Below are 11,722 nucleotides of genomic sequence, written 5' to 3'. Positions count from 1 at the left end.
ATATATATATATATATATACATAAAATTATTATTATTTTTTGCTACTAATTAAGCGTGTGATAGGCTGTTTATTAGGCTTGATCTTTACTTTATTTAAATATAAGCTATGTAATTGCTCAGGCTGGGTCCCCTCTCGCTTACTGTCTGTTCTCCAAGATCTTCTGCTTCCCTGGAACAGCTGTCAGATTGGGGATTCATATCCTCAGTTCCCAGGCAGGCCACCCAACCTTACAAATCACTCATTTTGCTCATTAACTTGTTTAAAATTCATAAAAAATGAGGACACGCTGCTGCCGACGGCTATCACTTAAAGATATAAAAAAAAAAAAAAAAAAAAATTTCCAAAAGCTTCCTAAAAATCAAATCTTATTTGTATATATTAATCTTCAAGCATTTCTTAATAAGTCACCTGTTCTGAAAATATAAAAAGAAAAATGATAAATCTGAATTAAATGAGCTGGTACCTCTTAGCAGTGATCTGTATCTTTTTATCTTAAATAAATCAGAATTTTCGTTGGTTTTCAAACTTAAATAATAATAATAATAATAATAATAAAAAGTTACATTTAAAGGGCGTTGATTTTTCAACTTAAATCAAAGAATTTAATCTTAAACCAATTTTTTTCTAAGCGTTTTATTCGAGTTGCTCAAAAAAGACATAAAAAAATTAACGAATAGTTGTGACTTTTATGGACAACATATAATAAATATGATATTTCATAGTCTTTCGAATGTACAATTTAAAATTTGGGAGCATGCCACTTGTCATAATGAATCCGCTCATTAGAGATCAGTGCAAAGTTCCCAGTCCCTTGTCCTTGTTTCCCATAACTCCGTCTTTAGATCGGCCAAGGCTGCTTTTTCTTCCTCCTTTGGACTCAAGTCTATCTTCATTCACACTCCTGGGAGTGCAGCCATTGCGCACTGCGCCCTCCTTGCGTGCCCGTGCGTCCTACTCTTCTTTGGAGGAGCTTAGTGGTATTTCTGTAGGGTCCCTGCTCTAGATAAGTACAGTACATACTGTAGGTGCTTGGGATCTGAGCCTTTAAAGAGGGGCTGTCCATACTCTGGCCCCTGTGTCCCTTCTACTTATCTCCTTCAGGTTTGTTTGATTGTTTTTTGTCCTTGTGGGGTTGGATAGTGCTGTAAAAAATAAAAAAGGAGGGCGATGCTTTCACCGCGTGTGAGGAGTGCCAGGTATTGGGTTCCCCAAGGGGTTAAGAGCTGGTTGTCCCCCAGGACCTAGACCATGGATGAGGACCCTGGGAACTAAGGGTCTCTGTAACTGAGGGTGGGGTGCAGGGGGAGTCCTGTACATACTACTGTACATAGCTGCTGCTGCAGCGGCTGCAGTCGTGCTGTCCATACTGCTGAGCAGGCTAGGGTGATAAAAATAAGGTGAGGGGAACATCCTTTGAAGAGCTGAATAATTCCCAGCCTCAGCCAAAAGCTCTAGTCCGACAGCTGTCTGCCTCTTCCACTTTGTCCTGGAGAATAAAAAAAATAGAAGATCAAAGTTAAGCTATTGCCTTATTGGTTGCGATACATTGATGACAAAAAAGTAGAACCCTATAAGACCCTATTTACAGCATATTTGCTAGAGCAAAGAAAATAAGACTCAATTGAGGATGTCAAAGATACGATTTCTTTCTTTCCAAAGGAGTTACCCAACGCATGCATAATTTACCATAGGTTGTATATTTTACACCAGACCTTCAAAATTGAAAGTTTGGGGCTAACTCAAGTCAGTTACGCCTAATCTTAGCAAATATTGTCTTTACAACACACACACATGTGTATATATATATATATATATATATATATATATATATATATATATATATATATATATATATATATATATATATATATATATATATATATATATATATATAGGCATACCCCACTTTTAAGTACACAATGGGGTTTATTTACTAATTTACTAAAGCTGAAAAGTGGAAAATCAGGCTCACTTCTTTAAGCTTTGGTAATAAGACCTGGAAGCTCGTTGGTTTCTATACCTATGCCTGATTTTGCACTTTCCAGCTTTAGTAAATAAAACCCCATTATGTACTTCAAAGTGGGGTATGCCTGAATACATATATACATATATACATATATACATATATATATATATATATATATATATATATATATATATATATATATATATATATATATATATATCAGAAATAAGATGTTGTAAAGCCTTTTCACATTCTTTGTATAGAGAACAGAATGCAAAAAGCCAAATTTCTGACATGCAATGCGGCAATAATAAGTCAGCCCTGTGAGATTTATATACCACAACTGCGAGTTAATATACTTAGCAAAAAAAGATTAATGTATATATAAGGGTACATCTGTTGTGTCATCATAAAGTCAACAGTCACCCAAGCCTATAATTTAGCCACCATAGGCATTAAGCGATGTATAGGTACAAGTGTCGAATGGGATCGAACTGATGCTGTGGAGCAAATTGCCAGAATATCATTCCCATTTTGATGGTTGATAACCACTGAACGATTTTTGACGCTTTTGTAGCCCGAAAGTCGCACAGAGCCTGCGAGCTGGTGGCTACTAAAGGCCGAGGCACATCTAACAAGCCCATGACACACTCTTTAGATTGTATACAAATGACACTAATTTTTTCCGACAGAATTAGGGTGGCTGAAACCGTATGTAATGAGACAGAAAATTATGGAAAATAGAACTGTACTTAATTTGCTTCAACAAGATCAGCCTGGACATCCTATTAAAGGGACACGGGTGGCTGACTTGCAGCCCTTCCATAGAATTCATGTAATATACATATGTTTAATTAAAATCATACAGTCTGAAAAGAGAACTCAGAACGGCCAAAAAATGCTAAATACGTATTTTCTAATTGAATTATATAAAAAAAATCGTGTCTGGTGCCATGCAACACTGCATAATGAGATAGCAATGGGATTTCATCCCACTGTTCCTGGGACACACATAGACTAACATGTCCCTAGTTTTGTAATCAAGATTTACACATTATTTATTCATGTGTGCATTAGTTGGGGATCTTTTTTTTCTGCTTTCTTTGAAGCTATTAATTAGCCATATTTATCTCATTATGAGCAGTTTGTGGGTTTTCAGGAAAAAAATACCCTGGGATAGAAAGGCTAAATTTTGGGGCCTCTTTGTAAAGGATTAAATATAAACAGCTAATTCCGCAGTGTGAGCTGGGATCTGTGCTAGACATCTTCTGCTGTGTACTGTAGCACTTACCAGCAGATGTCATTCTTGATATATTGATATAAGACTAGTACAAGCATTGCACATATTCCCATATTACACATATAGGTACACTATCGCTATCTTCCTTATTTATTAAAGGGAGTGTAAAGAGCATTGGTGATGAACACACTGCAGCAATCTGTCAATCAAAGGACTCTTTTAATGGCTGCTTGTGGTTTGTACATTTTGTGTTTGTCCATTGCTTTATTAAATGACTACATTAAGCAATGATCATAAACAACCAAACCAATCAGGTTTTATTTCATCAGTCAGAAAAAAAGACTCGCAAATGCTGATTGGTTGCTGTGAGTTAATACAATTTGTATATTGTTCTCTTCTTTATTAAAACATCAGCAAGCTGGCATAGATTAGAAGTGCTGCATATATTATATGTAGTAAGGAATGTTGTGTGTTTATAGATTAGATTGCATCGTTTTTATGCTATACATTGTTATTGCCCTTGCCTGTACTATAGATGTCTCTTAATTCAGAGTCTGTCGGTGAGCTTCTGTGTGTCTCAGATTTATTATTTCTCTTGTATGCTTGCCTTTATCAGGGGCTCATTTTTGATTGAACGTTTTGCTTATGTATGTATTTGTTTTGTCTTAGCTTTTAGCCTTGGGATTGCATATGCTTGGCACAATATAAGGGTTGGGTTACTAATGAGTCATTTTCAATGAAAATAAAGCGAACCTGTGCTGACATCAGACATGTGCAGAGGTTTAGGGGGTTCTTCTGCACATGATTCCATATCTGAGAATAACACAGCGAATGTCATTTCCAGGGAAAACCATACTTCTTTTTAGTGAATCAGCCCCTTATGTTTTTTAAAGAAATCTTTTGAAAGGGTTTGTGTAGCCAGGCCAAGCCTATGTGTGTCGGTCTCTGTGGTCCTCTGCCTGTCTGTCTGAACTGCCAATCTTCCTCCTTGCTGTGCTGTCAGTGCTGTGCACCACAATGATCTTACCTCCTGTTCTGGTACCAGGTCTTGACCTGAGTGTCTGTGAGGTTAAGGGCTGCCGCCAGGTCCATGCGGTCCTGTACACTCAGATATTTCTGTCTCTCAAAGCTTCTCTCCAGCTGGTTCAGCTGATGGTCTGAAAAGGCTGTTCTGGCCTTCCTGGGCTTCTTGGACCGGGCTGGAGGACTGTCACGGCTGCTGGAGATCTCCCGGTCCCCTTCTTCTTTTGCACCTACAGTAAGGATAAGGCATATTCGGTTATTGGAATGTGGACATATGCTAGGAATACTAACAGCTTATTAACATAAGCACTGCAGAGAAATGTTTTCTATCTATCTATCTATCTATCTATCTATCTATCTATCTATCTATCTATCTATCTATCTATCTATCTCTCCCCTTATCTATCTATCTATCTATCTATCTATCTATCTATCTATCTATCTATCTATCTATCTATCTATCTATCTATCTATCTATCTATCTATCTCTCCCTTTATCTATCTATCTATCTATCTATCTATCTATCTATCTATCTATCTATCTATCTATCTATCTATCTATCTATATATATATCTATCTATTTATCTATCTATAATTTGGGCAGACCAAAAAATCCACCTGTATGTTAGAGCATCAACATATCCACAAATACATTCTACTATGTCTGGTATTGCATATCTGTACTATAATACCACCAACGAACTGCTATTAATAATAAAAATAGAAGAAAAAAATAGCAACCACATCTAAAAATAATTTATACTATGTCTAGTTATACTATTATTACCACCAACTAACTGCTATTGATTAAAAAGAAAATGGTAAACGTATTAAACAAAAAAAATTCTACTATGTCTAGTTATACTATTATTACCACAGACTAACTGCTTTTGATAACAAAAAATAATAACGATAGTAATAAACGATAACATTATAATAATAAAAGTATAGTTAACAACCGCAACAGTAGTACGAAGAAGAAGAAGAGGAGGGAGAAAAAGACGAAGGAAGTGATCAAGAAGAAAGCTTCTAAAATAGTCAAGATTATTATTATTATTATTATTATTATTATTATTATTATTATTATTATTATTATTATTATTACTAGTACTATTACTACTATTGCCACTTCTACACTAGTCACTGCTAAAAAATAAATAAAACTAAATAAATAAATAGTTAAAATAATAAGAAGTACAAGAAGAAGTGTACTTGGAAAACAATCACTTATTATTATTGCTAGTATTAATGTTATGATTATTATTATTACTATATTATTATTATTATTATTATTATTATTACACCTACTACTGTTACTATCATTATTATTATTATGCTGTTTTAGCAGCTGTGCACTGTGTTTGCCCAGCACAAGATGAGAATGATGACATTACCAGATACTATTTATCAGGCTTGTATTTTTGCTGAATTGAAGAAAAATCGATATGTCAAAAACCATTTCTGTTTGTACCAGTTTTTTTTTCCTAGCGTTCTTTTATCTTCCCTGCAGGAAGAACAATAATCTCTCTAATTGACCCACTGGGGAGGTTGGTACACACAAAAAAAAAAATCGCCAGGCCAGACTGTACATCTGTTTTTGATCACCAACGTGAGAACTAAAATTTACTATACCAAATAGGATAGTTATTTTAATACCGACCTGGTGAAAACGATTATTTGCGCTAAGTTTTCATTAAAAAAAAAACCCCCAAAAAAACAGAAAAACAAAAAGGAGTAAAAAACACCCCGAAATGCATCGATGTCAACACAATTCAATGAAGGCAAAAAAAAAACATTGCAAAGAAAAGCGAGATCTTTTTTAATTAACACAGCAGTTTGCAATAATCAAGCACATATTTAACAAGGGATTATGTGTAAATTAAAACATTATTGCCTGGGCATCACGCTAAGAAAAGAATATAGGGTGCCCACAAAATGTCACCATTTGTTAATTTCTAAGGCTGGTTTAATCGCAGGGCAAATATTTTTAAGCTTATTCTCACTCTTAGAATACTAATTTTATTTCATCAGTTTTAAGAAATACCTAAATTTTAAATACATATTAGTTTACTAAGAATTTCTAGTGCTGGTTCATTATTTCATTTATGCTTTGCAATATGTTTAAATCTAACTGAAGCAATGATGCCTTTTGATTACTGTTGGGAAAATGCAAACTGAGATGATGAAATGAAGCTTCTCTTGGTAAATAAAATAAACTAATAAAGAAGTAGGTACATTCTGATCAAATTAAACGACACATACACTCGAGTATATGCTACAGTTTTGGATAGATTTTTACTACAATAATACAATATAATAAAAAGTCATATAAAATATAGTGTAATCTAATATTATATATCAAAATAATGTAATGTAATACAGAATATAACATAATATAATGTGATATAAAATATAATATAATAAAATTGAATATCGTATTATTTTTATATGAAAAAAATAAGATAATAATAATGCTACTCACTATGCCCTTTCATGTCTGAATGCATATCATCCCGGATTTTCTCTGCTTTGCTCTTGGCATCTTGCATCTCCTGTTCTAGTTTGGGTCGAAAACTTTCTGAAGACACGTTGCCCTCCTGTTTTGGTGTGTGATGTGGGGAGGACACGCTGGTGCTGTAAGGGGCACAGGCAGCCAGGGGTTTGCTGTCTCCCAAAATGTCTTTAATTAAGAAGGAAGAGGTGGAAGTCCTAGCTACAGAGCCCAGCTGGCCAGGCTGCTGTGGTGGGGACTGTTGAGGTTGCTGGCTGTGGTGCAGGTGATGGAGATGCTGAGATTGGTGCAGGGCGCTGTCCACTAACCGGTGCTGATCTGCTGCTTCCATAGTCACTGAAATAGGAGAGGAAGGCGAACTTCCCACGGTGTCTATCTCCGAACCAGGAGACAGGGGGCCCTGATTCCTAAAATCCGCTCCTCTCCCATCCCTAAAGTCCCCATTCAGCATGCTAGGGCTGCCAGAACCAGCGTTGGACAATATAGTGTCTATCCCAAAACTGGATCCTTCCATGTTGCTTGCGATTCAAAACAAAGTCTTCATAACAATCCTTTTTATTTTTGAGCAATCTCTTGCTGATCCTCCAATAATAAAAAAAAAATACAAATAATAATAAAAAAAATATATAAAAAATAAAAAAGGCAATGGCTGGAATGAGGACTATGCGATGGCTATCAAAGCATGCAGTGACCAGAAGAGATTTGGCAATAGAACGCTGACAGGCGCCGTCGGGTCGCTCGCATGTGCTGACAGTTGTGGCATCTAGTTGGAGAAGACAGTTTTGGGTCCAGCTTGGTTAGGTTTCATCTTGATGGCCCCTTGGTGAAGCTGGGCTGAGGGGGTCTGCAGCGCTCCGGAGGGCTATGCTCTAGTTGGTGAACTTTCTTTTGGAAAGTTGAGCCTTGCTCATAGACTGTGCCTGGCTGACTCCCGGCTACTGCCGCTCTTTCCCTTGTAATCCTTCTCCTGTTGGCTTCCAGTGACTCCCTCCCGTGACGTCACGACCAGGACCACAGCCTGCCCCCCCTCCTTCTCTATCCTCCTCTTCTTCTCTAACCTTTTCCATGAAGTCCCATCCTCAACGGTCATTGGTCGGCTCGGTGGGAGAGACTCGACGCTTGGAACAGGCAGCCAATGGCGAGAAGAGCATCATCCACTCTACTAGGGGCTCGGGCTATGGGCTAGGATGCTCTTTTTTTTTACCATGTATCTCCTGGGTCGCTTCCTCTAATCTAAAGCACAATAAATTAAATACGGTGAAAGAAATAACAAATAAATAAATAACCCCGGAAGAAAGGTGGAACAGAAGCAGCTCAAAAATTGGGATGACATTTACTTTGAATAATAATAAAAAAAAAAAAAGATAACTTCTACGTTGAAGGACAATGCACATTGTATAAATGCAGATCTTTTTTATTTTTTTTTATTTTCAATAAGAATAAGAACATACTGTTAGAAAATAGCAATGTCTGCAGAGAAATGCAAGAGCTCAATACTCTGGATTAAACTTCAGAAGCAGCTTCTAACTGAGTAAGTCACTGAGATCTTTTTATTTTACCTTTTATTTAACAAAATATCTTCCTAGTGTGCTTATTGGTTTTAGTTAGAAATGTATTTATTCTTTCATTTTTACCATTTTGAATAGATAGAGAGAGATAGAGAAAGAAATAAATAAAGAAAGAAAGAAAGAAAGAAAGAGAAAGAAAAAGAAAGAAAAGATAAATAGATAGATAGATAGATAGATAGATAGATAGATAGGGGGTGATGGATAGATAGACAGATAGATAGATCGATAGATAGATAGATAGATAGATAGATAGATAGATAGATAGATAGATAGATAGATAGATAGATAGATAATGGATAGATAGATAGATAGATAGATAGATAGATAGATAGATAGATAGAAAGATAGATATAGAGGGATAGATATATAGATAGATATATTACACTGATTAAAGGAGTGCTAATATATGAGATAGAAAGAAAGAAAGAAAGAAAGAAAGAAAGAAAGAGAAAAAGAAAGAAAGAAAGAAAGAAAGAAAGAAAGAAAGAAAGAAAGAAAGAAAGAAAGAAAAGACAATTGTGATTGATAACAGATACAATTAAACCACTCGTAGCCAGTTCATAATCTTCTAAATAGGCATTCCCTAATTTGAAATGTATTTGGAGGTAATTCAGTGCAATGACGGGGCCCTTTCCTCGCCCGACTCGCCGTGTACAGTGGATGACACTGGAGCTCCTTGTGTACAATTTACATATTTGCATATGGTGCAGCGAAGGCGCCTGTGTAATTAGCCCATCTCGTCCGCTCCTATTTTAGTAGTAACAGGAATAGATGTTGTGGCTCCTCTGGGAATGTGAAATGATTCTGCTGATACTGAACAGCATCAAGTTGTGTTAATTTCTCCAGGACAGCTCCAACCTGTCTCGTGCTGAATGTCAGAGGAGGACTGAAAGAAGGGGGAAGGAGGGGGGTGTCTATGACGAGACTCCATATTACTCCTGACTAAGTACTGTGTTCAACCTAATTAGCAGAGTAATTATAAGGTGCTAATGAATGATTTCAAGTTACATTACATTTGGTATTACCATTTTTAGGAATAGGTTGTACTAAAGGTACCACAACCATCAGCCCTTATGGAAGCAAAAACAAGACAGGGTGGTGTGACAAATATGCAACTTACAATATATATATATATATATATATATATATATATATATATATATATATATATATATATATATATATATATATATATATATATATATATAGTGTATATATATATATATATATATATATATATATATATATATATATTTTATTTTTTTTATTTTTTTTATTTATATAAAATATATATGTGTGTGTGTGTATATATATATTTTATTTTTTTTATTTATATAAAATATATATGTGTGTGTGTGTATACCCAAATGTGGGTATCTGTGGGTATCTGTGAAACTACGTTAGGAAGTCGTTAGGAAGTCGTTAGGAAGTCGTTTGCTAAATTGGAAAGTTTTACTTTTGTTCTGTGAATTGCATTTATTGTTGGCTTATATTTTTTGATACGACATTATAATCTGTGGATTTACTAAATTTTACTAAAATAAATGCGAATTTTCCAAACTGGTATACAATGTACACATCTGATAAATTCAGATGTGAATGCCCCCAACGTGTATGACACAAAGCAGGTTGTCTGATTTAAGTTAATATACAATAGTGTTATACAGAAAGTACCAACAATGAGAGTTCCTAATAGTATTAATAATAGGCTAAGAAGACCGAAGGAAGCTGCCTGCTTTTAGATCTTATCTGAAACACATCACCCCTTGGATACATTACATTCAAAGGCCGAAGTGAATCTATCTATCTATCTATCTATCTATCTATCTATCTATCTATCTATCTATCCTTCTTTCTTTTTTTTTCGTTTTTTTTTTTTGTCTTTCTTTCTCTCTCTCGGTCTTTTTCTTTTCTTTTTTTGTTTCTTTTCTGCGCAAACGTGGTTAATGTAATCTGCCATTGATCACAATAGTTCATGCATTTATTTTATCTCTTTCTTTCTTTCTTTCTTTCTTTCTTTCTTTCTTTCTTTCTTTCTTTCTTTCTTTCTTTCGTTCTTTCTTCACATTATCCCTCTCTTTCTCTCTCTCCTTATTTTCTCTTACCCTGTGAGTAGTGTATGATTGTGTGTTAGGTGAGATGGTCTTTGCTCTGTCTGCAGCAATATGAGACATCATTGGATTAAACTGAGCATAGCCCCTTGTCCTCCCCTAGTCATGGGCAGCACTACAAGTTGAAGCATCGGTCCAAAGTTTATTCGAGTTGACACTGGCAATAAACATTCCAAGAGGCTTTGCATCATCTTAATAGAGCACAGTATCTGGCATGTGTAATACGACTGCTGCTTCCACAGGACACAGACACCCAGAAATCGATAACACCCATGTTGTTATAAATAATTCATCCGGGCTTGTGGCTGTATGATGGAGTTAAATTGTAGTAGCATATCAGCGGAGAAGACACATAATAGTACATAGTGTATATACAATGGAGTCTGTCCTAAATAGCATGTACATAATTAGTGTTGCATTCTGTATGGCTATGTTCGCTGTCAACAGTATTGTTGATGCCAAAATCTGCTAATCTGCATCTGCTCACATAGCAAACTGCCACACTGTTCTGTCAATAGATTGTAATTAATGTTTGTGGAAGGGTAATCTCTTCCCATATGACATTTAGAGAAGTCTTATTTTCGGACTGTTTCGTGAAATAGTTATTAAAAACAAAAAGCACAATATTGCATTTTAATAGGGAAGTGACCACGTTGGCTGGGGTGATATGGACCATATGCTGCAATCCTTAACACTGAAAAATACCAATTTATTGTGGAAATGTTCATGTATAATCATTATATATATATATATATATATATATAGTTATCTATCTATCTATCTATCTATCTATCTATCTATCTATCTATCTATCTATATATATATATATATATATATATATATAGTTATCGATCTATCTATATAGATAGATAGATAGATAGAGATATATAAATATATATTTTATATATATATATATATATATATATATATATATATATATATATATATATATATATATATATATATATATATATATATATATATATAAAATAAAGCACAGCATGCATTGAGAATACAATAGATATTGAGTATATACATACTTACAATTGCATATAGTTTGCTAATTTAATTATTGTGCCTAACTGTAGTAAAGTTTATAATGCAATCTAAACTTTGCTTTGCAGGGTTCATCGCCTTTCAAGCCCAGTATATAGAATACAGGCTAGTATTATATTAGACGAAGTTGATTCAAAACATACATACAATAAAACGAATGTTGGGTTTAAGGCTTGGATAAAAATAATGTAATCATGCACTTGTATCTGTGTTTTTTTAGGACCTGAAATTTACAGCCTTCTG

The 11,722-nt window shown here is 34.8% G+C and overlaps 1 protein-coding gene and 1 long non-coding RNA gene across 2 annotated transcripts in view; one reads left to right on the top strand and one right to left on the bottom strand.

The window, feature by feature from the left end:
* Positions 1-625: 625 nt before the first annotated feature.
* Positions 626-7,751, bottom strand: BARHL2 (BarH like homeobox 2). Its single transcript, XM_077452940.1, has 3 exons — positions 6,715-7,751; positions 4,236-4,461; positions 626-1,488 (listed from the first exon to the last, which is right to left on the bottom strand). Exons 1-3 carry the CDS (start codon positions 7,256-7,258, stop codon positions 1,176-1,178), a joined length of 1,083 nt encoding a protein of 360 aa, XP_077309066.1. The 5' UTR covers positions 7,259-7,751; the 3' UTR covers positions 626-1,175.
* A 30-nt stretch (positions 7,752-7,781) lies between these two features.
* Positions 7,782-11,722, top strand: part of LOC143928203 (uncharacterized) — a 5,595-nt gene continuing 1,654 nt past the window's right edge. The window contains exons 1-2 of the long non-coding RNA XR_013262379.1: positions 7,782-8,275; positions 11,700-11,722. The exon at positions 11,700-11,722 is cut by the window's right edge and continues 31 nt beyond it. This is a non-coding gene — a long non-coding RNA (uncharacterized LOC143928203). The remainder of the gene's footprint in view (positions 8,276-11,699) is intronic.

Source organism: Lithobates pipiens, unplaced genomic scaffold (genome assembly GCF_037356315.1).
Source record: "Lithobates pipiens isolate NorthernLeopardFrog02 unplaced genomic scaffold, aLitPip1_a1.2 Scaffold_23, whole genome shotgun sequence".
NCBI lineage: Eukaryota > Metazoa > Chordata > Amphibia > Anura > Ranidae > Lithobates > Lithobates pipiens.
The sequence above is the reverse complement of the archived record's forward strand: the minus strand, read 5'-3'. Positions and strand labels throughout refer to the sequence as shown.